Genomic DNA, 26696 nt, shown 5'->3' with positions numbered 1-26696 from the left:
TCCCGTTTCAACGATGGAACTCACGATGGAAAACATTGGAAACATGCACGGCGTCGCGTCGCACTCCCAAGCGGGGGACTTGATGAATTCCTCGCACGGCAGACCGTCGTCGGCTTCCCACCGGAACTTGGTGTCCCACGGGCGCTCGGCGATGGTGTCCAGCATGGCTTCGATTCTGGAGGGCGCCGGTGAGTACCGGAGCGACCCCGCGCTGTCTGGCCACCTGCATCCGGCCATGACCATGTGCGAGTCGGGCATGAGTTTGTCCAACACCTACACCACCCTCACGCCGCTTCAGCACCTGCCACCCATCTCCACGGTCTCCGACAAGTTCCACCACGCCCACCCGCACCCGCATCACCACGCCGCGCACCAGCGCCTCGCCACCGGCAACGTCAGCGGGAGTTTCACCCTCATGCGGGACGACCGCGGCCTGGCTTCCATGGGCAACTTATACGGCCATTATCCCAAAGACATGTCCGGCATGGGCCAGCCGCTGTCCCCGCTCTCCAACGGCCTCGGTTCTCTGCACAACTCCCAACAAGCGCTGTCCGCGTACGGGCCCGGCGCGCATCTCCCCAACGACAAGATGCTCTCTCCGGGCGGCTTCGAGTCCCACGCGGCGATGCTTTCGCGAAGCGAGGAGCACCTCGCGCGGAGTTTAGGCGGCCACGGGCACGGCATGATCTCCAATCTCAACGGCATGCACCCTCACAGCCACCTGCACTCGCAGGCGAACGGATCCATGCTGGCCGACAGAGAGAGGCACGGCGCCGGGGCCGGGCAGAGCAGCGGCTCGGGGCAGGTGGAGGAGATCAACACCAAGGAGGTGGCGCAGAGGATCACGGCCGAGCTGAAGCGGTACAGCATACCTCAAGCCATTTTCGCCCAGAGGATCTTGTGTCGCTCCCAGGGAACACTGTCGGACCTGCTGCGCAACCCGAAGCCCTGGAGTAAACTCAAGTCCGGCCGCGAGACTTTCAGACGCATGTGGAAATGGTTACAGGAGCCAGAGTTTCAGAGGATGTCTGCGCTAAGGCTGGCTGGTAAGTCACCCTCACATCGTCAGGACTTAGGGAATTTAAAAAGAGACATTTGTGAGACATAAAATACATTTTACGCTCTTAAAAATAAAGGCTGCAAAAGGGGTTTTACGCGGCGATGCCATAAATATTTGCTTCCCCAAAGATCCTTTCAGTGATCTGTTCCATGTTCTTCTGAGTGTAAAGAACATTTTAATAATCTAAAGTATCTTTTTCCACTATAAAGAACCTTAAAGGCTCTTCATGGAACCATAGATGCAAATAAATAACCTTTATTTTTAAGAGTGACACACAACTGAATGCTGATTGCTGAAGTGGTAAACTTAATACAAAAACGTGGACTTCTAGAATTATATTGCAGTTTTGTATCATATAATTATTATTATTTGGCAAAAGACTTCTCTAAAACAACGTTAAAGTGTCTTAATTGTATTAATAGTTCAAATCAGAACCTTTTGTTTTCGCATAAAGCCTTTTCAGACACAAACACACATCACTGTATGAATGGCAAAATGTGCTTGAATTTTAATAATGTCTTTTCAGCAAAGGGTTCCTTAAATTAGGCTATATTCATAGTTAAATTTATGGGCTACCAAAGTAACCTTTCTTTGTGTCAAAGGTCATTTACACCTGCACTTTTGAAATAAGGTCATTTAACTCTAAAACATGTGCATTTCAATACAAGCCAAAAACATCTTTATGTGGTGCGCTTTAGAGGCATTTCTCTTAAGAGGGACGCGTTGGTTTTAGAGAGTGTGGATGTGTTCTGGACTGGATGACCATCAAACATTAAAGAACGATTTGCTGTCAGAGGCTGATAAGGGGATGGAGCGACGACAGATGGAGATCAGCGATCGCGGGATTGCGCGTAAATGGTCGCGTTTGTGTTTTGCTGGGCGTCCCCGCGTCCACAGGGTCCGTTTGATACCCCTCGACTCTCAGAAAGCACATAACCTGAGCGCGCGCCCGCGTTTAGGGAGCGTGACCTCCACCTGATCGATAGCGCAGTTTCCCAGCGTCCCTTTGAAATGGAGAGCCGATCAATGCTCGATTCGGACCTGAGAGGAAGCTAACCACGCTGACGTTTAATTTACCTCGCTTTGTTTTAACATGCGCGTTTCCACGCACGCGTCACGCGGCTGCATTTGCGTGCGTCTGATGGTGACGTTGGATTTTACGCATTCATATTTGGTACACTGTAAAAAAAAATATTTTCATGATTTGCTTTCACAACATTTTTTCTTTTGTCAAATCAACTTCATTGATTATTGTGGTTCAGATAACATAATATTTTGAGTTTCTCTTGATTAAACTCAAATATTTAATTTCAATGAACTTAAAATTAAGGCAACCAGGTAACTTACTTTTTTAAGTTACAGTGTAGCATCTATCTATCTATCTATCTATCTATCTATCTATCTATCCGACAATTTACAGCATAGCTATTTTGAACAATATTTTTACACAGTGATCTCCACAAGATCATGATCAAAATGCATGAAACGGAAAATAGTGAGTTCAAATATTGAGGAAATATTATCTTTCCTCGCTCTTGCAAAAACAAAGTTGGAGTAAAGAGCCTAATAAAAGCCAAACTGTGGTAACATTACAGCCGTGAAATACTCCACCACATCTATTCATCATATTGATATCCCAGATTTATTAGTATACTAATCAATAGGTATTCTCCTTTCAGCTTTTGGGGGTTGTGTGGATTCAGGCCCATGAGACGCGTGTGGTTAGAGAGGGCAGCATTAGTGACCTGCGCGTGGACACATGTCCAATCTGTGTGCATTTGAATGTCTAATGGATCACTTGGCAACTGTGATTAATTACACCTCAGCACAACTAAGACATCCTCTCTCTCTCTCTCTCTCTCTCTCTCTCTCTCTCTCTCTCTCTGAGGTTATTCTGACTAACACTGAGTTCAGATCCACATCAGAGGCATGTTAGTCATCTTCACTCATCTTTCTGAACACACACACACACACACCTCTTTAATACTTAATTATTTACAACTTTAAAACCCTCCTATTTCATTCATGTCAGTTTTGACACAAAAGTGGTACATAAAAATCTCTAAAAAAATCCATAGTTTTTAGTACAGATAAAACAAACTTGGATTAAGACTATTCAAATACACATCATATTTTTTGTTTAAAAGATATCTAACCATTTAAATGAAATTATAAAACCTTGGAGTTTCTGCCAGGTCAATTTTGGACCGTTTTGAGCAGCATGAGTTACAAGTTATTTAATTACAAAATATTTAATTAAATTCCATTCATTCCAATGGCGTTAATACTGGAAATGATCAGTTTATGTGATCTTATAAATTTCACATATGACATATTCATATAAAACTTCTCACACTCTAAAAAATAAAACATTGGTTCAACAACAACAACAACAAAAATAAGTTTTCCACTAGAATTTTTAACTTAAGCCAAATGGGACAATTACAATATTTTGAGTTGATCCAACATAATGTTTTAAGTAAGATGAAAACGGGTTTTTTGCCACAATAAAAACACATTTCTAAGTAACATGAACTTAATAATTGTCAACATGAATGCAACTATTTAAGTTGATCCAACATAATGTTTTAAGTAAGATGAAACGGGTTTTTTTGCCACAATAAAACGCATTTCTAAGTAACATGAACTTAATAATTGTCAACATGAATGCAACTATTTAAGTTGATCCAACATAATGTTTTAAGTAAGGTGAAGATGCTTTTTGGGCACAATAAAATGCATTTCTAAGTAACATGAACTTACCAAGCACCGCTTGTCACCATGATGGTAAATCTCCAAAAACCCACATTAACAGAAACTCTTCTAAATTAGCATAACAAAACACTAATCACTGCTAAATCTCCCTTACCATTAATCTTGTGCAAAAAACATTATATAACACTTAATTTTAGCATTTACTCTCCCTTTCAAGTGCCATGGGCGAAGCATGATGGGAAATATAAATCCCAGCCCAGTTTCACTTAACTTAAGTTCGTGTTCATACAACTCAAAACAATGAAACACGTTTACACGTCATCAGATTGTATTTTACATTAACAGAACTTAAAATTAAATAAATTTTTGATTAACTGAAAGTGTTAAACTATGACAAGTCATGATAGTATATCGAATCAATAGGCATAATTTGTGTGTCATCCAAGCTCAATAAAATAACAATTACAAGTAAAAAGTCTAACAGCATTTCAGAACTTGATTTTTTATTTCACAACAATATATATATTTAAGTAATGATGACTAAAGGTCCCCTGAATTAGTTTTTAGAGTGCATGACTATTGAAAAAAATATTTTTTTTCTTACCTCACAGTGGTTTTGTTTTAGTTCTTGTAAAATGTGAAATTTCAAAAAATTTATTATGCACAAACAATAAAACAATTTAATGCATTACGCTCTTTAAAGATGAAAAATGTATACTAAAGTGTTTTTACAATTATGTGTATTTTTTTTTTAATTATTATGTGTATTTTAAGACGTTATGAACACATTTATAATGCATTATATATATGTTTTAATTAAATCTACAACTCACATTGTTACTGTCATATCAGCGTTTTACATAAACTGAAATGGAAATGGAGAGTGATTTAACAATGGAAATCTCTAATGCTCAGATAATCAAATATAGCATGAAAATCAATCATCTTTAATATCCCAATAATAGAAAAATGCCATCTCACATATCTCACCAAGAGATCCCAATATGAACTCAAATATTTCTCATCAGATGATCTGAGCTGCTCCACGTTCATTTTATCGCTCTATACTCTTTCTGGATGACGACTATTGACTCATTTGAGTCTATTTTTTACTCAAACGAGGGTTGATTGCACTCATTACTGGCGCTCAGAGCAGCTTGTATTCTGTAGTATGTGGCGGCGTGTGTTTGTTCATAAAGCGCTCTTCTCTGCTGTATTATTTTCAGTCTGTCAGTCTGTTGAGGTCTGCGGTCTGAAACTACGAGAGACGAGAGGGAGTCGTCAGCCATTTTGATGCGGGCTACTGTGGCCAGAGACTTCATGGGTTTCCATTTGCTCAGATCCCCATGTTTTAATCCAAAAACAACACTGACCCATTATCCTCTGTCCTATATAATCTAAAACAAACGAATGCTGATAAAGTATTTGCAGTGAATTAACATCTGAGGGTTTGTGCAGAAAACCCTCAGACCCCAGAGGTATTCTGCTCCATAAAAAATGATATTGAATGGCCTTCTCTATATGAAAGCTTTTCATCCGTGAATAAATAAAGCCACAAACGGCCGGGATCGGTTTAAGCATTTTATGTTCTGCTGCAGCAGGTTCTGCAAACACTTTACAAGTGCAAAGATATTGATGCACCGAAGGCTTTGGTAAATCCATCTTGTGCTGTGAAAACATCAATTTAGTATAAGCCTCTAATAAGGCTCTTTCACGGACACCAAGGGGGATTTTGGCCAAATAAGAGGCTGTTTAATAACACATCTGAAATGTGAGGACAGTTGTGTTAAGCTCTGCGCTTAAGAAGAGTGAATCAGAGAGCGCCGGTGAAGGACACTCGAGCGTAATCCTCCCGATCCACAGCGTAAAAACATACCGAAAGTTACTGTGAGCGTCAGATCATGAAATTATAACACTTTGTGAGTTCCTGCCGGGACTGTTTTTGAGCAGCACGAGTTACAAGTTCAAAGGAATTTAATTAAAAACGATTCATTCCAATACTGGAAATAATCAGTTTATGTGTTCTTATAAATGTCACATAATGACATATTCATATAGTACTTCTCAGGAATATTGCCTCATGGTGGTTTTCCTTTAGTTCTTGTAAAAAATAAATTTCAAAGCATTTCTAAATGAACAATAAAACATGAAATCAGGTGAATCTGTTAATAGTTTATTTGAACAGTGAATCCTGGATATATAGAGATATTTAGGTAACACTTTACTATAAGGTTTCATTAAAATTAATAGATGATGCACACGTACATTAACTAGTTAATGTTAATTTCAACATTTATTAATGCATTTTTAAGATCAAAAGTTAATGCACTCTGAACTAACATGAACAAACAATCAATAAATATATTTTATTAACTAACATTAACAACATTGTCAACAACATTGAGTAATGCATTAACATCTAACAAAGTTATTACCGGCTTTCATAATGTTTTATGCATTGTACTGCATTATATATTTTCATAACCAGACTTATAATATACCATAATACTTAATTATTCATAGCTACGACTAATGCTTGAATGATATAGTTGTCTTTAAAGATGAACAATTAAAAGTGTTTTACAATTATTTACAAGAAAATACAACTAATTCTTATGCATATTAAAGACATTATGAATACATTTATAGAAAGTGTTTGCAATAACGTTTTAATTGAATCTACGACTCACATTGTTAGTCATATGTGTGTTTTACATGCACTGGAATGGGAACAGAAAGTGTGTAATAATGCATTAGTAAACTGATCCTGCTTTTGTTTTAGTTTAGAGCACACAGATATTAAACCCGAGAATCGTTGCAGTGATTCCCAACGGACTGCAGCCGGACACCGAAACACAATTACTGCTAAATTATGGATATTGTAAGCAAAATGCACAAGAGTGTGATACATAAAATGCTATACAAAGGAAAAAGACCATTAGAGTAACCGACACACACACACACACACACACACACACACACACACACACACACACACACACACACGGATGTTCTTAAGAGTCATTATAAAACAGCCTCAAATTAAACACTCAATATCTATTCAGATTTTATGCTGCAAACTTTGGCAAATCCAGTGTTATTTCATCCTCATAACAAGCACTTTTTTACCTGTTATCTTGCAGTGTATAAAACTCACTGTAACTTCACATTAAATCGCCTCTGGCATTGACAAAGACAGACATCTTGTCCAGACAAGTGTGTGTGAAAGAGTTTTGCTCTTTTCCTGAGTCATGTTGAGACACCAGGAGCCGTGATGTTTTACCAGAGTAAGTCTTCTGCTGATGTCGGCACGTTCTCGCTCGATTCTGCAAAGCTTTCACTGAAGAAGATGTGCGGGAGACGCTGAACTCCATAAAACTAAAATGACTGGATAATGATGTGAGTGCATGAGTTACTAACATGATTTTATTAGAGATTATCATAGTTAAATCACTCACCGTTCCCATTACAATTTATGTAAAACACTCATCACAGTGAGATGTGATTCATTTAAAACATTAGCAGACACTTTCTATGATGTGTGTTTATAATGCATTATAAATGCATTCATAATGTCTTTACATACACATTATTATAATTAGTTTATTATTCAATGATCCTATTTCATGTGTTATATCGTTCATGCATTAAGAACAATTAAGTATTACAATGTATTATAAGTCTGGTTAAGAAAATATACAATGCAGTACAATGTGTAAAACATTATGAAAATTGCTACCACTTTACAATAAGGTCTCATATTATATAAAACAATATAAACGCCAGCTTTCCCACATCACAAAAGCGACTTATTCTTGGCGCTGATTTCTACGACACGAGAAATGATCCATCGCTGCTGTAAATGACAAAGTGCAACAACTAAAGACTTTTAAAAAGGACTCGAGTCTCTCATAAGTCAAGTATAAATGCATAAAGATTAATGTAATTATTCTCTTGCCTCTCATGAAGTAAAATCAGCTTTTCTCCTGTATTTAAAGCAAATAGTTAATGTTATAGCTGGTGAAGACTGTGCTGAGAATAAAATACTATAGCATGCTATATAAATGCAAATATGCAGCAAACATTTCATATAATGCTACATATTCACCTCTATGTTCAATTTAGTGGCATCCAGTTATTATCTGGGAAATGAGTAAAATCAAAAAGGATCATAAGCCGAGAAGATGTTAAAAAACACAATATTTAAGGTAACTCACACCATTTGAGGAAACGGATTGCTTTAAACCATTTACATTTAAAAACTAATATTTATGAGTGCTGTGAACTTATTCCTTTTGAGTTCACAAAGAGAATATTTCTTAATATTAAATTAATATATAAACTTAAATACTAAAATTTCCACTTAAATACTTAGTGTAGCTGAAACTGAAGCTAAAAAAAAGTCACATTAAAGTCATATTTAAAGTGAACTTTAAGTAATATTTGAGTAAAATGAACTCATTTGACTGTTTTTTGTTCTAACAGTGTACAGTTCATATTAAATTTACAAGTACAGCACATATTTCTTCTGGTTTATTTATCAAATTAGAAAAGGAAGCTTGAGTTATGCACATTGCATTTTGGGATACAGTATTCGGACAATATATTGGCAGCTATATCAGTATCGGCCGATAAATCTTAATTTTTAATGTTATCATTATTGGCCTGATAAGAAAATTAGGTCGATATGTTAAAGCCGATAAATTATGGATTATTTGAATCACTTCAGATGCACGCTGATGGCCGTGAGGTTTTTGATTGGTCCTTCAGCATCACATGACATGACAGCATGCAGCAGATTATGTGTGCTTTAGTTTATGTTTGAGAGAAGACACAATGTTGGCAGTGTGGGAGATTTAATTTGCCATATGCAAAGTTAATTTTAAAAAATAAGGAATCTTTAACAGGTTCAGAGTAGACTACATTTAGTAATTAATAATTTCAGGATCTAGATGTTTACTTGCAGTTTCCTTGTTTTCTGTAGTTACTTTTTCAAAACAAAAGCAGTTTTCCACTGTATTTGATTGCATTTTGTTTTTGTAATCAGGGTCAGAAAATTTATATTGAGATATAACACCAATATATCAGTTATCGGCTTGCAAATATAAAGAATTATCGGTTATCGGTATCGGCCGATATATGTTCATTTTTAATGTTATCATTATCGGTCTGATAAGAAAATTAGGTTGATATGTTAAAGCTGATAAGTTATGGATTATTTGAATCACTTCAGATGCACGCTGCTGAATGCGAGTCTTGTGATTGGTCCTTCAGCATCACATGACACGACAGCATGCAGCAGATTATGCAGGCATTAGGTTATGTTAGAGAGAGGATACAACGTCGACATTGTGGGAGTTTTTCACTTCAGAATTGCAATTTGCCATATGCAAAGTTTAAGATTCCTTATTTTTTTAAATTAACAGGTTCAGAGTAGGCTACATTTAGTAAATAATTTCAGGAAAAGAAGGATCTAGATGTTTACTTGCAATTTCCTTGTTTCTGTAGTTACTTTTTCAAAACAAAAGCAGTTTTCCACTGTATTTGATTGCCATTTTGTTTTTGTAATCAGGGTCAGAAAATTTACATTAAGATATAACACCAATATTTCAGTTATCGGCTTCCAAATATAAAGAATTATCGGTTATCGGTATCGGCCGAAATATGTTCATTTTTAATGTTACCATGATAAGAAAACTAGGTTGATATGTTAAAGCCAATAGCCTAAGTTATGGAATATCTGAATCTTTTCAGATGCACGCTGCTGACCGTGAGGCTTGTGATTGGTCCTTCGGCATCACATGACACGACAGCATGCAGCAGATCATGCGTGCTTTAGTTTATGTTTGAGCGAGGAAACAATGTCGACAGTGTGGGAGTTTTTCACTTTGAAAATAAAAAAAGAGTACATCAGAATTGCAGTTTGCCATATGTAAAATTATTTTAATAAAATAAGGAATCTTTAACAGGTTCAGAGTAGGTTACATTTTGTAAATTATTTCAGTAAAAGAAGGTAGAATCTAGATGTTTATTTGCAGTTTCCTTATTTTCTGTAGTTACTTTTTCAAAACAAAAGCAGATTTCCACTGTATTTGATTGCATTTTGTTTTTGTAATCAGGCTCAGAAAAATGTATATTAAGATATAACACCAATATATCGGTTATCGGCTTCCAAATATAAAGAATTATCGTTATCGTTATCGGTTATCGGTTATCAGTTATCGGTATCAGCCAGAAAATGTTCATTTTTAATGTTATCGTTATCGGTCTGACAAGAAAATTAGGTCGATATGTTAAAGCTGATAAGTCATGGATTATTTGAATCACTTGCACAATGCACGCTGCTGGATGTGAGTCTTTTGATTGGTCCTTCAGCATCACATGACACGACAGCATGCAGCAGATCATGCGTGCTTTAGTTTAAGTTCAAGAGAAGACACAAAAAGAGAGAAGTCAGTGGCGTGGGAGTTTTTCACTTTGAAAAAAAAAAGTACATCAGAATTGCATTTTGCCATATGAAAAATTATCTAAAAAATAAGGAATCTTTCACAGGTTCAGAGTAGACTACATTTAATAAATGATTTCAGGAAAAGAAGGATCTATATATATTTACTTGCAGTTTCCTTGTTTTCTGCAGTTATGTTTTTAAACAAAAGCAGTTGTTCACTGTATTTAACTGCATTTTGTTTTTGTAATCAGGCTCAGATTTATATCAAGATATAACACCAATATATCGGTTATCGGCTTCCAAATATAAAGAATTATCGGTTATCGGTATCGGCTAAAAATCGGTGCATCCCTAATTCATACTATTTATTGTAAAGATAGCGCAAGTGTGGCAAATTAATGCTCAGATCATCTTTTATCAGTATTTATCAGTCAATAAAAAATCCATATTGTTCAACCGCCAATATTAGTATTCAATTCTGGACCAAACTAGTGGTTGGTGAATTTTACATAGCAACACATCAGCCAGCCAATGAAAATCCCCAGAGAAACATGTTGATTTTCCAGTCCTGATATTGCGAGTCTGATGGAGCGAATGACTCAAACATCTCATCTGAATTAATCTTATGATCTCTAGACTGAACTGAGCTTAAACAGTGAAGTGAAAGTCAGCAGACGTGGAGAAGTGCTGTCAGAGACAGAATCACAGTCCGTTGTGCCGTAAAGCACGTCACAGTCGCTGGTTCTGTCTTTCTTGTTCACGTATGTTTGCCTGCCGCTGCACGTATTAAAGATCAATAACGCGGCCCACCATCCCCCTCTTCTCTTCTCTCCATCCTTTCTCTCTTTCTCTGCAACACATCACAAAAAAATTACCCGCCATCCATTACGACTGCCACAGCGCTATTGAATTAGAACATTCACAACAGCAAAAATCCACTGTGTCCCTGATGAGAGGACAGACGTGGCATGTACGTGTGCTGAATGCAAGATAGCCGAAGAGGAGGAGTGAGAAACCATGTCCGACTCCATCTATTATCAGAATCATTATATGTATATTATATGTATATAGTGCAGTGCAGTGCATGTGCTGGCCTTCTGAAACAAGCATGCAAAATCTGCATCTTTGTTGTATTTGATGTTGACATGGTTTCCATAATAAAATACACAACATTTGCCTTACACTAACCAGCAACCAATAATATAATATGTTATATTAGCATGCTATTTATTAAAACCGCAAAGTTATTAGCAAATGTGATGTGACTTTTCACCTGTATCACACTGTTCATTCCTCATATTAATGGCAGTAAGATACTGATTTACAGTGTGAATAATTTTCTCTAGATTTATGGGTCAGTGACGTGACGGGTCATTTTTTTGTCCAAAGGCCTTAATAATAATAAAAACAAAGATACGACATACAAAGTATGTACAACTAGATCTCTTTTATTAGATCCAAAAGGTTTTGATTATATTTTTCTACATATAAAAGGTATTTTAAAGATTTTGAAGTGTCAAAAGGTCATTCGGTTTAACCGTCCGAAGGTCAATACAGGCATTTCATTTGTGATTAAAATATCTTAAAATGTAATAAATGTATATATTTTTTATTCTGGCATGATTTGATAACATCATATATCAACATAGTGCAAAATGGAATCAAAATTATGTAGAAGTCGTTGCTTTGTTATGAGAAAGAATGTCCGGAAAAATGAATTTTATTGATGTCATTCGGAGTAACCGATATAAAGACACCATTCTGGATCAAGTCATGTGGTCAATATCATGTGACAGGATGTGACATCATTCAGACACCTGCAAAGGACCACATGGTCATGAAGCAAAGTAACTAACTCTCTCTTAATTATTTGAAAAATTCATGTTTTCACTTGTTCATACGCATGTCCCGAAACATCAGGTCATTTGGTGCAACTGCTATAAAACATGGAAAATGTTGTAATATTTTAAAAACTTGGACTAAATATAAAATGTTTGATTGTCCTTTTGCTAGATAGCTAGATATCAACCTGTTAGCATTGTTTGAAAATATCGTCATTCGGTATAACCAAAAGTGTCATTCAGTAAAACTGAAATTTTGGTGAAACCAAATGACTTTTTTGGTGACAAATTTTGTCCATCTTGTAAAAAATGACAAAAGCAGTGTTCATTGATTATAAAAACCACATAATCTCATTGTTAACACTGAATAAAACTTCAAAATTAATTATATCTCCAATATGTTTTTTTACACTTTTAAAAACCTTATTCGTCAATGACCCTTTATATTTATTTATTTATATATTTATACACACACGATAGAAGTGTTTTTCTCATTAAGTAACCATGTGAATGTGGAAAAGGCCTCTTATATCAATGTTTTGCATTATAATATTTAATTTCTCTTACAGTATACTGATATTATAGTAAGATAATACTATGGTAAAGATTGTTTACCATATTCATGCATGTTTATATTTACCTGGTACAAAGTAACTCACATTAATGCCAAAAAGAAACTGATTTACTGTATGATTATTTTTCATAAATAAAGTTTCAGATGGAGGCAGTTTCTTTTGTCTCCCTTTGGCTATTTTCTATGTTTATTGTTATAAAAAATATATATTAATCTACAGTATTTCCACCTTTAGATAATAAAGTAAAAATGTGCTTTTTGAAAAGGCCTCCTAATCATCAAATCATTTTTACATTTTATTATATTTTTCCTTTACAATACTAATACTAAATCCACAGAGTTAAATCAACTCTGCTCATATAACATTTGGTCCCTCTCTGAATAGTGTTAAAATAACACTGAAGCAGAGTTAAAGTTAATGAGATAATTAAGCTATTAATTCAGGGATGATTGAAGATTAATGATGAACACCTGCTGTTAACAAGCAGAATAACTGAAGAAAAGAGAAACACAGGAACTACAAGTGACTTCAGCCAAAATTTAATTGAAATCAACTAAAGGTAGAAGACATTAAATCTCTCAAGATCTGATTTACTTATTACTAACCAAATGGTTTTGGCTTCAGTTATTCTGCTTGTTAACAGCAGGTGTTCATCATTAATCTTCAATCATCCCTGAATTAATATCTTAATTATCTCATTAACTTTAACTCTGCTTCAGTGTTATTTTAACACTATTCAGAGAGGGACCAAATGTTATCTGGGCAGAGTTGATTTAACTCTGATTTATGTTGGTATTTACATGGTAATCAAAATAACTCAAGGAATACCATGATATTACCATAGTACATGTCCAAAAAATAAACACACGTTCAAAGATACAAGTTATTTGATGTAAGAGTCAATGTTTAACTATTAAATTAAATAAAATGTCCTCAGAGTATTTGATTATTAAAACCACCCCAAATATATTGACATATGATGCAACAAAAGATCAAATAAATACTCAAAACTGTTATTTTATCAGATTATGATCAGCAACTTGAGTGACAGGTGAGGGCTGTTATATATTCACATCACACACACACACACATTGTCTACTTCAAAAGAATCCAAAACATAATAGTTTTTCTTTTCACATCTCTCCCCTCAAAAGTGTGGAAATAACAGTTATAGTGTTTTAGAGGAGCACAAAGCTGGAAAACATGAAATCTTAAAATATGAAACAGATGATATCTGACATAAAAGCAGACGCCGAGGTGATCCAGCCATTGATTGAGGGTGGGAGAGGTTTGACTTTGTGAGAAGCGGAGGATGGAGGCAAGTTGCTGAAATGATCGATCTGGGCTTTAATAATTGATAAGCGGGAGGGAGGGAGACGTGTAGCCTGCGTAACCCAGTCGGTTCTTGGTAAGCAAAGTAAAACGTGCCATGAATACACACACACGACATTAACATTGAGGTGATGAACAACACAATGGATTAAAGAAGGAAAAGGAGGAAGAAAACTGGAGCAAGAGTCTCGATGATGTCGGCGCGAGACGCGGGAGCAGACGTGCAGCTCATTTACATGCTCGACTGATTATCATTTGTGCTTGTCAGCAAATACAAGTGAGATCTGAAGGTTGAAGTGGCGATTGTGTTCACGCGTCGTGCGTGTACCTGATTCCCCAGCTAACAGGGAACATTCTCAGAACAAGAACGTTAATAGAACGTTCGTTCAAAGTTATCTGGTCTGATGTTCTCAAAACATCGTTCAAGGAATGTTCAGAAAACATTCAAATGTAACGTTCCAAAAATGTTTGCAAAGGTATTAAATGGAATGTTTTCTTAAAGTTCACATAACCAAGAAAAAAAGCTGGACATTCAGAAATATTGTTTTCATAGAACGTTAGGAAAATGTTCTTAGAACATATTTTTGTTAGCTGGGTCTGATTCAAAATCTAATTTAAACCTGGAAATAGATGATGTTTTGGGATTGTGAAACACAAATGAAGTGTCTCTGATCATGTGACTCTGTACACAGATGTTCTCGAGAAGCTCTTTGGATCATCAGCTCACTCTGGAGAACATGATGATCAGATTTAGTTCATGTCATTATGTTTATGCTTATTTTATTTGAATGCACATTAAATGACACAAGCACTTGTGTCCATCACATAAATTTGCCTGATAAAGGGTTAATTTTCATCTGCAGACCCTGGATTGCAATAAACTGTAACTCTTTAGTTTAGGATCCAAATCTCACTATGAACTAGTTGTTTATTATCATGCATATTAGGATGTTGGCTATTTATTAGTACTTTTAAAGCACATATTAATGCCTTATTCTGCGTGACCATATTTTTATTATCATATTCTACATGCCTTAATCTAAATAATGCTGGGTTGTAAACAACCCAAGTTGGGTTAAATATGGACAAACCCAGCATTTGGGTTGTTTTGACCCAGTGGTTGGGTTAAATGTTTGACCAAAGTGCTGGGTCGTTTTATTTAACCCAACTATTGTTTAAAAATGACTATACGGCTGGCTTAAAATGAACCCAAAATATGTTGGAAATTAAAAATCTGACAATTACTACACTCTAAAAATTGTTGGGCAAACATTTAACCCAACTGCTGGGTTTGACCATTTTCAACCCAACTTGGGTTATTTTTAACCCAGCATGTTTTGGAGTTTACTCTTGCCTCTACACTCTAAAAATTGCTGGGCTGTTTCAACTTAAATTTGGGGTTAAATATGGACAAACCCAGTTGTTGGGTTAAATTTTTAAATGAACTAAATTAGGGGTGGAAATAAGCCAATGAGTGATCCTCTGCAGCCATCTACACTCTTAAACATCCTGGGTTAAAAATAACCCAAGTTGGGTTGAAAATGGACAAACCCAGCAGTTGGGTTGTTTTAACCCAGTGGTTGGGTTAAATGTTTGCCCAACCTGCTGGATAGTTTTATTTAACTCAACTGTTGTTTAAAAATGACTGTATTGTTGCTTAAAATGAACCCAAAGTATGTTGGAAATCATTAATAAGTTTAATGCATAATAATGAAACAATGAACATTTAATACATTTTTTATTAATAAATGTTCTCCTTTTGATTAATATTGTTGCCTCTAGTTTGTCTGATTTTTAATTTCCAACATATTTTGGGTTTAAGCCAGACATATAGTCATTTTTAAACAATATTTGGGTTAAATACAACTACCCAGCAGGTTTGGCAAACATTTAACCCAACCACTGGGTTAAAACAACCCAACCACTTGGTTTGTCCATTTTCAACCCAACTTTTTCTGTTTTTAACCCAGCATTTTTAGAGTGTACCTTACCAACTACTAATAATCAGTAATTAGTCAATTTATTGAGGCAAAAGTCATAGTTAATAGTGAGAATTGGACTCTAAACTAAAGTGTGACCCAATAAAGCAAAAGAGAGACACACCAAATACTAAAACTTTCCCATATGCAATTTCATTATTTCATTCAAATGGTTATGAAATTAGGATAATGCAAAACAGATGCATGTCCAGAAGGTGAAAATATGCGTGCATGAATATACTGGTCACATGTTTAAATGCACCTACCTGTGCGTTTGCAGGAAAACGGTTGTGTGTACGTGTGAGATTGGGTTATAGAGCGTCTGCGCTACACATTGTTAAGGCTTATCTGACTTGCGCTGAATCTGTATTGATTTCCTTTCCCCTGCTCGCTCCTGCATCTCTAGGGCTCTCGCCAGCAGCAACCGCAGCCAGCCGTGCAACACACACACACACACACACACACACAGGCCCCCTCCCTGCAACACCACCAGCTTTCCCATCAACAGATCTGTCTTTGAAACGCACACAAACACATGCAGAACTTACATGACAGTCTGTGTGAGACGAACAACATACTGTACTAACACATTCAGAACAGCAAACTACTCGATTTCTGCAGTACAGTAGAAGTGTACATTCTGGCAAGGTTCTCTCAAAGTTATGAACAAACGTAACATTAATAGAATGTTCACACAATATATGGAACTTTTTTTCTGAAACATTTTAGTTCTTCTAAATATATATTTTTTTAAATGTTACTTGTTTCAGAATGTTCAGAGAACATTTTAAATGTAACGTTTTCGGAATGTTTGCAAAATGACAAAATGGAATGTTCCCTTAACGTTCAGAAACATATTAACACTGGAATAGATTTGACCTGAAACACACATATCATCAACACACATTTTTCAAGTTTAAGTATGTGATTTCTGTGCAAAAATGGTTTACAAGCTCTCCTACTGCACCGTCTGTCCGTCTTCCATTGCTCAGACAAACAGATAGTCCCGCTCCAAACTCACTGACATGTCGGGAACTCAAACAAACAGATCATTGTTCTGAAAGCGTCACAGTCTCAGTGTCTCACTCTTGATAAGCAGTGACTCTGAACATGAGTGAACAAATGAAATACTTCAACTTTAAATTCACAGGACCTAGTGACTATACATGTAGGTTAATGGGACACATCTGTCTGTAAAACTCAACAGGAAAAGCATGGATCAGTACGGATATATAATATGCATTAGAAGCTATAGCAATGTATTTATTTTGGGGATACAGTTGCAAGCTAAATCTGACAAATGTCTCTTTACAATCCATTCATACATGCAAATAATGTTTTTACGTTCTAAAAATGTTCTATATGGTGTGTAATCATTTAGATGTGTGTGTGTGTGTGTGAAGTATGCAGAATAACACGCAAACATAAAGGCTTAATTTAAGATGTGTAAGTGAGGGTTTGCTCTTGCAACGACTTCTTGGCTTTCAGATCAATCAAACTGTCTATGAATGGCGTTTAATTGAGCTGCTGGGGATGGATCTGGTCTGTCAGATGTTTGTCCACTGAGAAATTGATTTTGGAGACCAGTTAGGAAACCCGCAAGACAAAGAAGAACTCATCCTGACCTGGACGAAGGGAAACGCTCAGTTCTAATATTTCCCCTCCCCTAAAAGCCAAACTCTCTCATTGTCATGCTGTAGTTTAGGTAGATCTGATCTTTTACACTTAAAAATAAAGGCTTCAAAAGGGGTTTTCGCAGCGATGCCATAGAAGAACCTTTCAGTGATTTTTTCTTAAAAAATCTAAAGAAGCTTTTGTGGAAAGGAAAGATTCAGTAGATGTTGAAGGTTCTTTTATGGAGCATTGATGCCAGTAAATTTAAATTTAAGTTTATGAGGGTTTATAAAGAAGTTTTATGTAATGGATATATTTCAGTGTGAATGTGATTCTACTGAAGCATTGTACAGTAAACACAACTTTCAGCACATTAAGGTTAAAATACTACAAAAATAAACTTTATCTCTCTTTTTTTATCTTCCCCTTTTTGTTTAGCAGACTTTAAGAAAATATGAAACTATAGACTTTATACAGTCCATTCTAAATCAAACCATCTGGAGGAATAAAATCAGATTATTAGACTTTTTGGAATAATAAATTTATTAATTTAGCAGATGGTTCCCACATACAGAGCAATAGAAAGTATGATTCTTTGTGTTATTAAAAAAAAGATGAGCATCTTTATCTTTTAATATTTCTATGCAGGAAAGCTACAGCATTATGCATGTATTAGTTCATTTTAAAAACCATTTAATAAGCTGGCATTGAACACAAACAGCGAAGAAAGACGCTCACACACACACACACACACACACACGTCGCACATGAGGTGCCTGAATTTCTACACAGAACTAAATTCATGACGCATGTTGTAATTCATTTTTTAAGACATAATAAAATATGCATTTTATAAGCTTAAAGTTTTTTTAATGCACCAGTTTGATAAATACACACATCAATATTGTGTAAGTCACATAAACACAAATCACATATTGAGTGTGTGAATTAAAAGCGAGTGTTTGAGACTAAATGATGCGTTTAAAAATATGGCGGTTCTATAAGCATTTCAAGTATAATATTATTTTTATCATTTATAACTGGTTGACCTAAAATTTTATAGTAATGTTCTATTTTTAAGCATGATTGTAAAAAGTCCACCGGCCCGTCAATTCATTCGTTTGCATTTCACAGAAAAGCGCATGCGGTTTATTAGCTTACTTTTATTTATTTATTTGATATAGCCTAATGGATATTTAATAAACAATTCAGTAGATTAATGTTTAATACGCCTGCGAGTGCAGATCAAATCATTATTAATTTTTTTTTCCAGTAACGAATAATCGAAATATTGTATTTTCACTCGAGCTGCTGGAATAAAAACAAAAAGAACAGATTTGTGTTGAGTGCATCACGACATGCATTCTTGTCAAACACACACACACAAATCGAATTAAAAGCTCCAGCTTTAACCTTTTGTTGTGGTCAAACGTTCAGTGTATCGATGATGGACATTGACATCCACTCAAAACCAACAGCTTCATTTTACCTTCATTGATGCTACAGGATTTTTGTATTTTATATGCAACCAATCCTGGTAAATTCAGGCTACTATTATTCATTATTATTGCTTTTTACTATAAATAATAATTATTATTTATTTACAATTAATCTTTATAATTTAAATGAGCATTCTTTAGGACTTGTTGACTAAGAAAAAACTGTTGCAGTAATATTTTAAGCAGCAGAAACATAAACTCGCACCTGCAGCATCATGTAATGTATTGTTGTAGTGGTTTGTGTTGAATAGGCTTTGATTGACATGACTGTTTCTCGCCAGCAGTAGCCCGGCCCGCGCGGGAGAGGGTTCGTTTCACCGCACCCAAAAACAGAACCGCCCCGCTCAAGCCATCGATCCCGAGCCGAGCTGTTAGCGGCCTGGTGCGGTTAGTTATCGATCCCGCCCCCCGCTCTCTCCGCCACGCCCACACCCACACACAGACCACACCCACCTCAGCAGACAGCATGTTCATATATGTGTGATGCTCATTAATTGACTTTTAATGGAATCTTTAGCCTACAAAATTTTTTTTTTTTTTTTTAACAAATATAATCTGGCACCATTGGTTTGGTAGCAGATAATTTGCTAATTTTCTGATTCATTATGATTCAATCCCCAGCCTCAGTTTCATTTTTGCTTTGGTCTTTTGAACACAAGAAGCTATTACACACTACTTTTAAAAATAAAGGGGGTTTTCACAGTGATGCCATAGAAAACCTTTATTTTTAAGAGTAAAATACATCTTAAACGACTGGTTGAGGTCAATAATTATATTTCACTAACTGTCTAAATTGCAAAAAAAGAATCATAGTGTTTTGTAGTGAGCGTTAAAAGGGTTAAATTTAGCAACAGAATATATTTGATTGTGATGAATATCTCCTTGATGAATATTGATTTGTGATTGTGAACATATTTAGGAAACTCTCATATACTGCCATATGAATTCAGCATTGAAAATATAGGCTAAATAAACTGCAGCAGTTTATAATTCATCCATCTGAGTGATAAGATATCAATATCAGCGCTTACCATTGGATTACAAAACTAAACAGAAGCTGCCCATTAAAATGTCATCTGCAAACATCAGCCAGACTTTCCGTATTGAATGTCTTTTCTGTGATTCTGCGGCTTCTTTCACATGAAGACTATAATAATTTCACTTATTGAGTCTTGACTGTGCTGTTATGTCTGTCACCCTTAATGTGCACGTGCTTTCAGTCTATGAAATTATTTCAAATTGACTCATTATTATAAAATCTGATTTATTGCAAGTGCATGGCTTAAAAAATAAATATCGCGAGAACTGTTAAAAAAACTATGTTAACACACTGCACTATATATTATTGAGCACGAGCGCTGTGTGGACTATATTAAATACATGCTTTATGAAAAAGGATTTAAAGCAAAGGTCAATCGATTCCTGGACAATTAATTTGTAAGAAAAAAATTAAGCAAGTGAATGCGGTTTTGTCATATCGGACAATAAAAAGGTTTATATACAATTCATGTAACTCATTTGGACCGGGAGGAGATGTCTTTCATTTGCATTATTTTTATGCATATCAAATTCGGGTCCGAGACATTCTAATTATGCATTCAAATACGTCGTTCTCCAACATGCTAAATGTATTAAATAAAGGTCTATTTTTTTCATCAGCCTTAACAGATAAAACCATTACAATACTCAATCATCTCACATTTCGATGCATAGCTATAGATCAGCATTCTGTGGTCTGAACATGTTGTTTCTGGTAATTATGATTTGCCCATATTCATGCATTGCATTCATTCGCGATTCACTCTTGAGATCTGAATAAACTGGCCGTGCTCTATTGTGTTTACTATTCGCCCTTATGTTGTCTTCAGTTTTCCATGCAATCATAAAAGCAATCAATTCATGCGCAACATCAGTCTTCTAAAGTCAGATGACAGATGAGGGAAAGTCCTTCACATTTTCCGCCTAAAATCCAACAAGCAGCATTCAAAATGGCGCCTTTAGACACGTGCGCCAATGACAGCAAACATTATTGGTTCGAGCGTCTTTCTTCACCCATGTACAGTTGAACGCAAGTGAGAGAATGGCAGTACTGCAAAGTCATTTGGACTTGCTTTTATAATCATGCATGCATATGTGTATATTTAGGCTATCTATCTGCTAAATGACATGCAACTGCATGTAAAGTAAATGCATGTAAAGATTTTGAATACTTTGTGTTGAGCAAATTCTGCAGGATATCTCCTGAAAGCAAAGCAAATAATAACGCTGACATTTGAGTGCATCCAGTAAAGATAATCAAATGTTAGGCTATTATAATGTAAATAAATAAAAACCCTCAGAAGGACTGTATGGTGAATGTATAGCTTTTGACCATAGCTGCTGGATGATTTTTGTACATCGCTCTCTTAAAGTGCGTTTAATACAGCAGGCAGACCGTGCGTCTTTCTTCTTTCTGTCTGCGCTCTGCTGTTGCCCTAAAAGCTGCAATGATCGATTTTCCTCTGTTTTCTCTTGCGCACGTGGTCCAGTAATCAGGGCCCCTTCCCGGGCGATCGATCCGTATTGATCCCTCGAGCCCAGTGCGCGCCCACTCTCAGGGAGGCGCGAGAGCGCGTGACATCAGGAGGCGGATGGTGGGAAAGAGCAGAAATGATGCTCGATACAGAAACAGGAGACAATCGGACAAAGGAGCTCTTAATATGGGTCAGAGAGGAGGGAGAGTCCTCATCAAATGTTGCGCTGTCGTATTTTCTGTCGTTTGAGAGTTAGTCACCTCTCCACATGCGATTTAATGAAGTAAATGATTCTGTTTTGTGGTGTGTGTGTCTGCATATATATATATATATATATATATATATATATATATATATATATATATATATATATATATATATTAAACTTGTATATATTTATATTTATTTGATAAGTAAATATAACAAACAAATTTTATGAAATTAAAGAGGGATAAAGAGGTTATGCGTCTTATGTAGTGTGTATTGGTTATAGATAGATAGATAGACAGGTAGATAGATAGATAGATAGATAGATAGATAGATAGACAGACAGAAAAACAGATAGATAGATAGACAGAAAAACAGATAGATAGATAGATAGATAGATAGATAGATATAAAGATAGATAGATAGACAGAAAAACAGATAGATAGATAGATAGATAGATAGATAGATAGATAGATAGATAGATAGATAGATAGATAGATAGACAGACAGAAAAACAGATAGATAGATAGACAGAAAAACAGATAGATAGATAGATAGATAGATAGACAGAAAAACAGATAGATAGATAGATAGATAGATATAAAGATAGATAGACAGAAAAAGAGATAGATAGATAGATAGATAGATAGATAGATATAAAGATAGATAGACAGAAAAACAGATAGATAGATAGATAGATAGATAGATAGATAGATAGATAGATAGATAGATGGATAGAAAAACGGATAGAAAAACAGATAGATAGATAGATAGATAGATAGATAGATAGACAGACAGAAAAACAGATAGATAGATATAAAGATAGACAGATATAAAGACAGATATAAAAATAGACAGACAGACAGACAGATAGATAGATAGATAGATAGATAGATAGATAGATAGATAGATAGATAGATAGATAGATAGATAGATAGACAGACAGATAGATAGATAGATAGATAGATAGATAGATAGATAGATAGACAGAAAAACAGATAGATAGATAGATATAAAGATAGATAGACAGAAAAACAGATAGATAGATAGATAGATAGATATAAAGATAGATAGACAGAAAAACAGATAGATAGATAGATAGATAGATAGATAGATATAAAGATAGATAGATAGACAGAAAAACAGATAGATAGATAGATAGATAGATAGATAGATAGATAGATAGAAAAACAGATAGATAGATAGATAGATAGATATAAAGATAGATAGATATAAAGATAGATAGACAGAAAAACAGATAGATAGACAGAAAAACAGATAGATAGATAGATAGATAGATAGATAGATAGATATAAAGATAGATAGATAGACAGAAAAACAGATAGATAGATAGATAGATAGATAGATAGATAGATAGATAGATAGATAGAGTGATTCTGCATGTTTGTGTGTGTTTTATTGGTGCTGTATGTGTTTGTGTGTGTACAGTATAGAAGTGTGACTGTGGCGTGTGTGTCTGTGGTGTGCGGTGGCATATGAATATGATGGATGAGAGAGCTGCAGCTTTAGACGGCAGCAGTAAACAGATTTGACTGTGTAGGGTAGATCGATTGGCTCATGGCTCTCTGTAATTAGACATACAGTGCTCAGCCTGGCATCAGCCTCCTCAGCACAATCTCACTGGGGGAACCCTCACCACAACTCTGTGTGTGTGTGTGTGTGTGTGTGTGTGTATGAAATATAGACGTGAGCAAGAGAAGGAATCGTAGAATTATACAGCAAGAAAAAGAGAGAGATGTACTGTGCATTAGCCGACGATTATGTTTGTTTTAATGAATGATAACAGCGAGGACTGTTAAACAGCGACATGGATTTGTAATGATTTGTTGCTCAGACAGATCTGCTAAAAGCGGAAGCTGCTTGGCCTGAAACGGCTTTGGCGTATCGTCTGCAGTGTTTTATAGAGTCAGCTGTGACCACTAACACATGAATGTAAATCCTCCGGCTGACTCCTAACAGCTTGGAGAGGCAGAGTGGATTTTGCCTGAGGGTTTTCAACAGATAAGACAGAGTCCCACAGGATACACACACACACACACACACACACACACACACACACACACACACACACACAGTCTTTGAATATATTGGTTTCTGCTTCCTTAGTACAAATATATTGTTCAAGTACACATAAATGAATATACCTGCATAACAATGATGTAATATTTTTTATGCACATTTTGGCATATCTTGGTATTCTCTGCACAATATTTATGCTATATACTTCAGAAATTATGAGTAGTATGTTAGTGTTCTAATCTGAACCAACCCAGCTAACAAAAATATGAATAATGAAAACATTATTCCTTTTTTAAACGTTCAAAATGTCCTGTTTTTTAAATGTATTAAGAACGTTTCTTCATGGTTAGATGAGCATTAGAGAAAAATTCTGTCATTATTAAAACATTAAGAAAATGTTCTATTGTTATTAATGAAAAATAGTTATAGTTCTGAGAACATTCCCTGTTTCCCTTTCTGAGAATAATAGTCGCTTTCTCCCAAGATTTAGTTGATCAGTTATGTACAATATTCTAAGAATTTTGCTCTAAAAACATTTTTTCTTAACATTATAAGAACATTCATCAAAAACGAATAACATTATATGGATGTTCCATGAACATTATTGTCACTGTTTAGTGCATATTTTGGTGTGAGCAAAAACACACCGTATTAGTGTGTAAGTGTGTTCCTTTAAATGCAAATGAGCTCCCCTTTCCAGAAGAGGGCGGAGCTTTAACAGCTCAACAACAACAAAGCTGGAGAATCTCAAGCAGCCAAAATGAGGAAAGTGTTCAGCCTTACATTGTTCAAACCGGAGTCGACACTGATGGAGAGACTCAGGAAGAAGTTACAACTTTTAGACGTTTCTGAATGGTTACCCGTTTGTTTTAGTCCTTAAAAAGCAATTTCTGTATAAGAAAATATCTCCCTTTGCATTGAACTTTGAGCGTCGTAACAGCAACATTACACACTAAAGTTAAAAAAGTGAAATCATAATCAACCATCTCTTTAATAATGTTATAAGAATGTTTTGTCTTAACATTTGCAAAACGTTAGTGAAAGTTATGGGAATATTCACTGTTGGGAAGCCTTACTAAATAATATAAAGGACCCAAATGATGTCACTTCCTCTTCATTATGTCATTTTAAGTGGCAGTTGTATTGGTTTGAGGTATATAAATGATGTGAAAGAGTAATCAAAGCTCACAGAAAGCTTACTCAGATAAATTAAAATGCTTATATTAGTGTTTATGTATAAATTGATATAGTGTGAACAGGAAAACCAAATTGAGTTTTTAATTACACTATTATGGTATTAAATATTTTTAAATAGCAAAAGCTATATGCACATACTCCTTTAAAATATTTAATTTGTTTTATCAAATAAGTTTGCAGTCAGTTTTGAGATCTTGCAATACACAAGACGACACAAATGGAGCTCCTTTCACTGAATGTTTTCTGGTTGCATGAGTTTATATCTGAAAATGGATGTTTACTCGAGTTCTTCTTGTATTTTCACTTCTCTCTTTCTCTTTGTCTCCTCATGGCAGCCTGCAAGAGAAAGGAACAGGAACAGCACAAAGACAGAAACATGGTCCCCAAGAAGCAGCGTCTGGTCTTCACCGACCTGCAGCGCCGAACACTCATCGCCATCTTCAAGGAGAACAAGCGACCCAGCAAAGAGATGCAGATCACCATCTCTCAGCAGCTGGGTCTGGAGCTCTCCACCGTCAGCAACTTCTTCATGAACGCCCGGCGTCGCTGCGTGGACCGCTGGCAGGACGAGCACGCGGCCAGTCCCGGTCAGCCCGGCACCTCGGCCACCACTTTCTCCAAAGCGTGAGCGCGCCGGACGTGGACGGCGCTGGAGGATGTCCGGCTGACAGACCAGTGCCAGATGTACCGCAGCAACAGCTGATGATGATCTACGGTGCCCATCAAACCTCACAAACCCCTTCCGGGCACGGCGGATGTGGATGAGTTTCGTCGAGCTCGTATTTCATCTGAAAACGCTTTTATTTATTAGCGCGTTTGATTTATTTTTTCTCTCATGGATATTTTGGACATCCCCCCCACCTGTGCTTGATATTTGAGCTAAAACATCTCTCATCTCAGTCTCTGGATTAGCGAAGCTATACGGAATTTTCTCTCTCTCATAGAGCAGTGGAAAGAAGGAACGGAAGGCAATACGTATTTTAGCACACAACCCTTGGTTTTTGTTCCCTTATTTGACACAAATTTCATACAAATACTTATCTAGTTTCAATCGCTTTTGGTTATAGATATTTTCAGGTGTCTCGCCCTCTCAGTCTGTATTTTCACTGCCAGTGTGGCGCCTTGTTCTTGCTTCAGCACAATGATAAAGGGATGCAAAGAATCAATCAGCCCTCTGTATTTTCCCCTAAAGAATCATTTTACCGTAGGGGTCTTACAGAGCGCTTCTTCTGCACAGAGCAACGGCGCCACCTCCTGGAGAACCCTATAAACGCACCTTTCGTTTGAGGCTTTAGATGTCATGCTGCCTTCAAGTCAGTATATATTTGTTTTTATTTTAGTTATTTTGGTACTTCAAGTTAAAGCTGCAGCCTGTAACTTTTGGCGCTCTAGCGGATAATAAACATGCATCTTGTGGAAGAACATTGTAGTCGGAGCTACTTGCCCGATCTAATGAAAGTGCATATTCTGTTTCTATTTGGAGTGCTATTTACACGCAAAAATTACCACTGGCATGCATATGATACGCACTTTTCGCGTGCATATGATGCGCAATTTTCGGCGTACATAAAATACACCCCTACCCCACACCACTAATTCTACCAATTGCATATCGTATGCATGCAAATAGTAATTTAAGCGTATAAATAGCACGCCAAATACTAACATTAACTCGT

General features: G+C 36.0%; 1 protein-coding gene across 1 annotated transcript; it reads left to right on the top strand.

Annotated features, from left to right (window-relative positions):
• Window positions 1–26696, top strand: onecut3b (one cut homeobox 3b). The gene is made up of 2 exons (XM_048163895.1): window positions 1–1046; window positions 25356–26696. Exons 1-2 carry the CDS (start codon window positions 14–16, stop codon window positions 25646–25648), a joined length of 1326 nt encoding a protein of 441 aa, XP_048019852.1. The 5' UTR covers window positions 1–13; the 3' UTR covers window positions 25649–26696.

The sequence above is a fragment of the Megalobrama amblycephala genome, linkage group LG17 (genome assembly GCF_018812025.1).
Source record: "Megalobrama amblycephala isolate DHTTF-2021 linkage group LG17, ASM1881202v1, whole genome shotgun sequence".
Lineage (NCBI taxonomy): Eukaryota > Metazoa > Chordata > Actinopteri > Cypriniformes > Xenocyprididae > Megalobrama > Megalobrama amblycephala.
The sequence above is the reverse complement of the archived record's forward strand: the minus strand, read 5'-3'. Positions and strand labels throughout refer to the sequence as shown.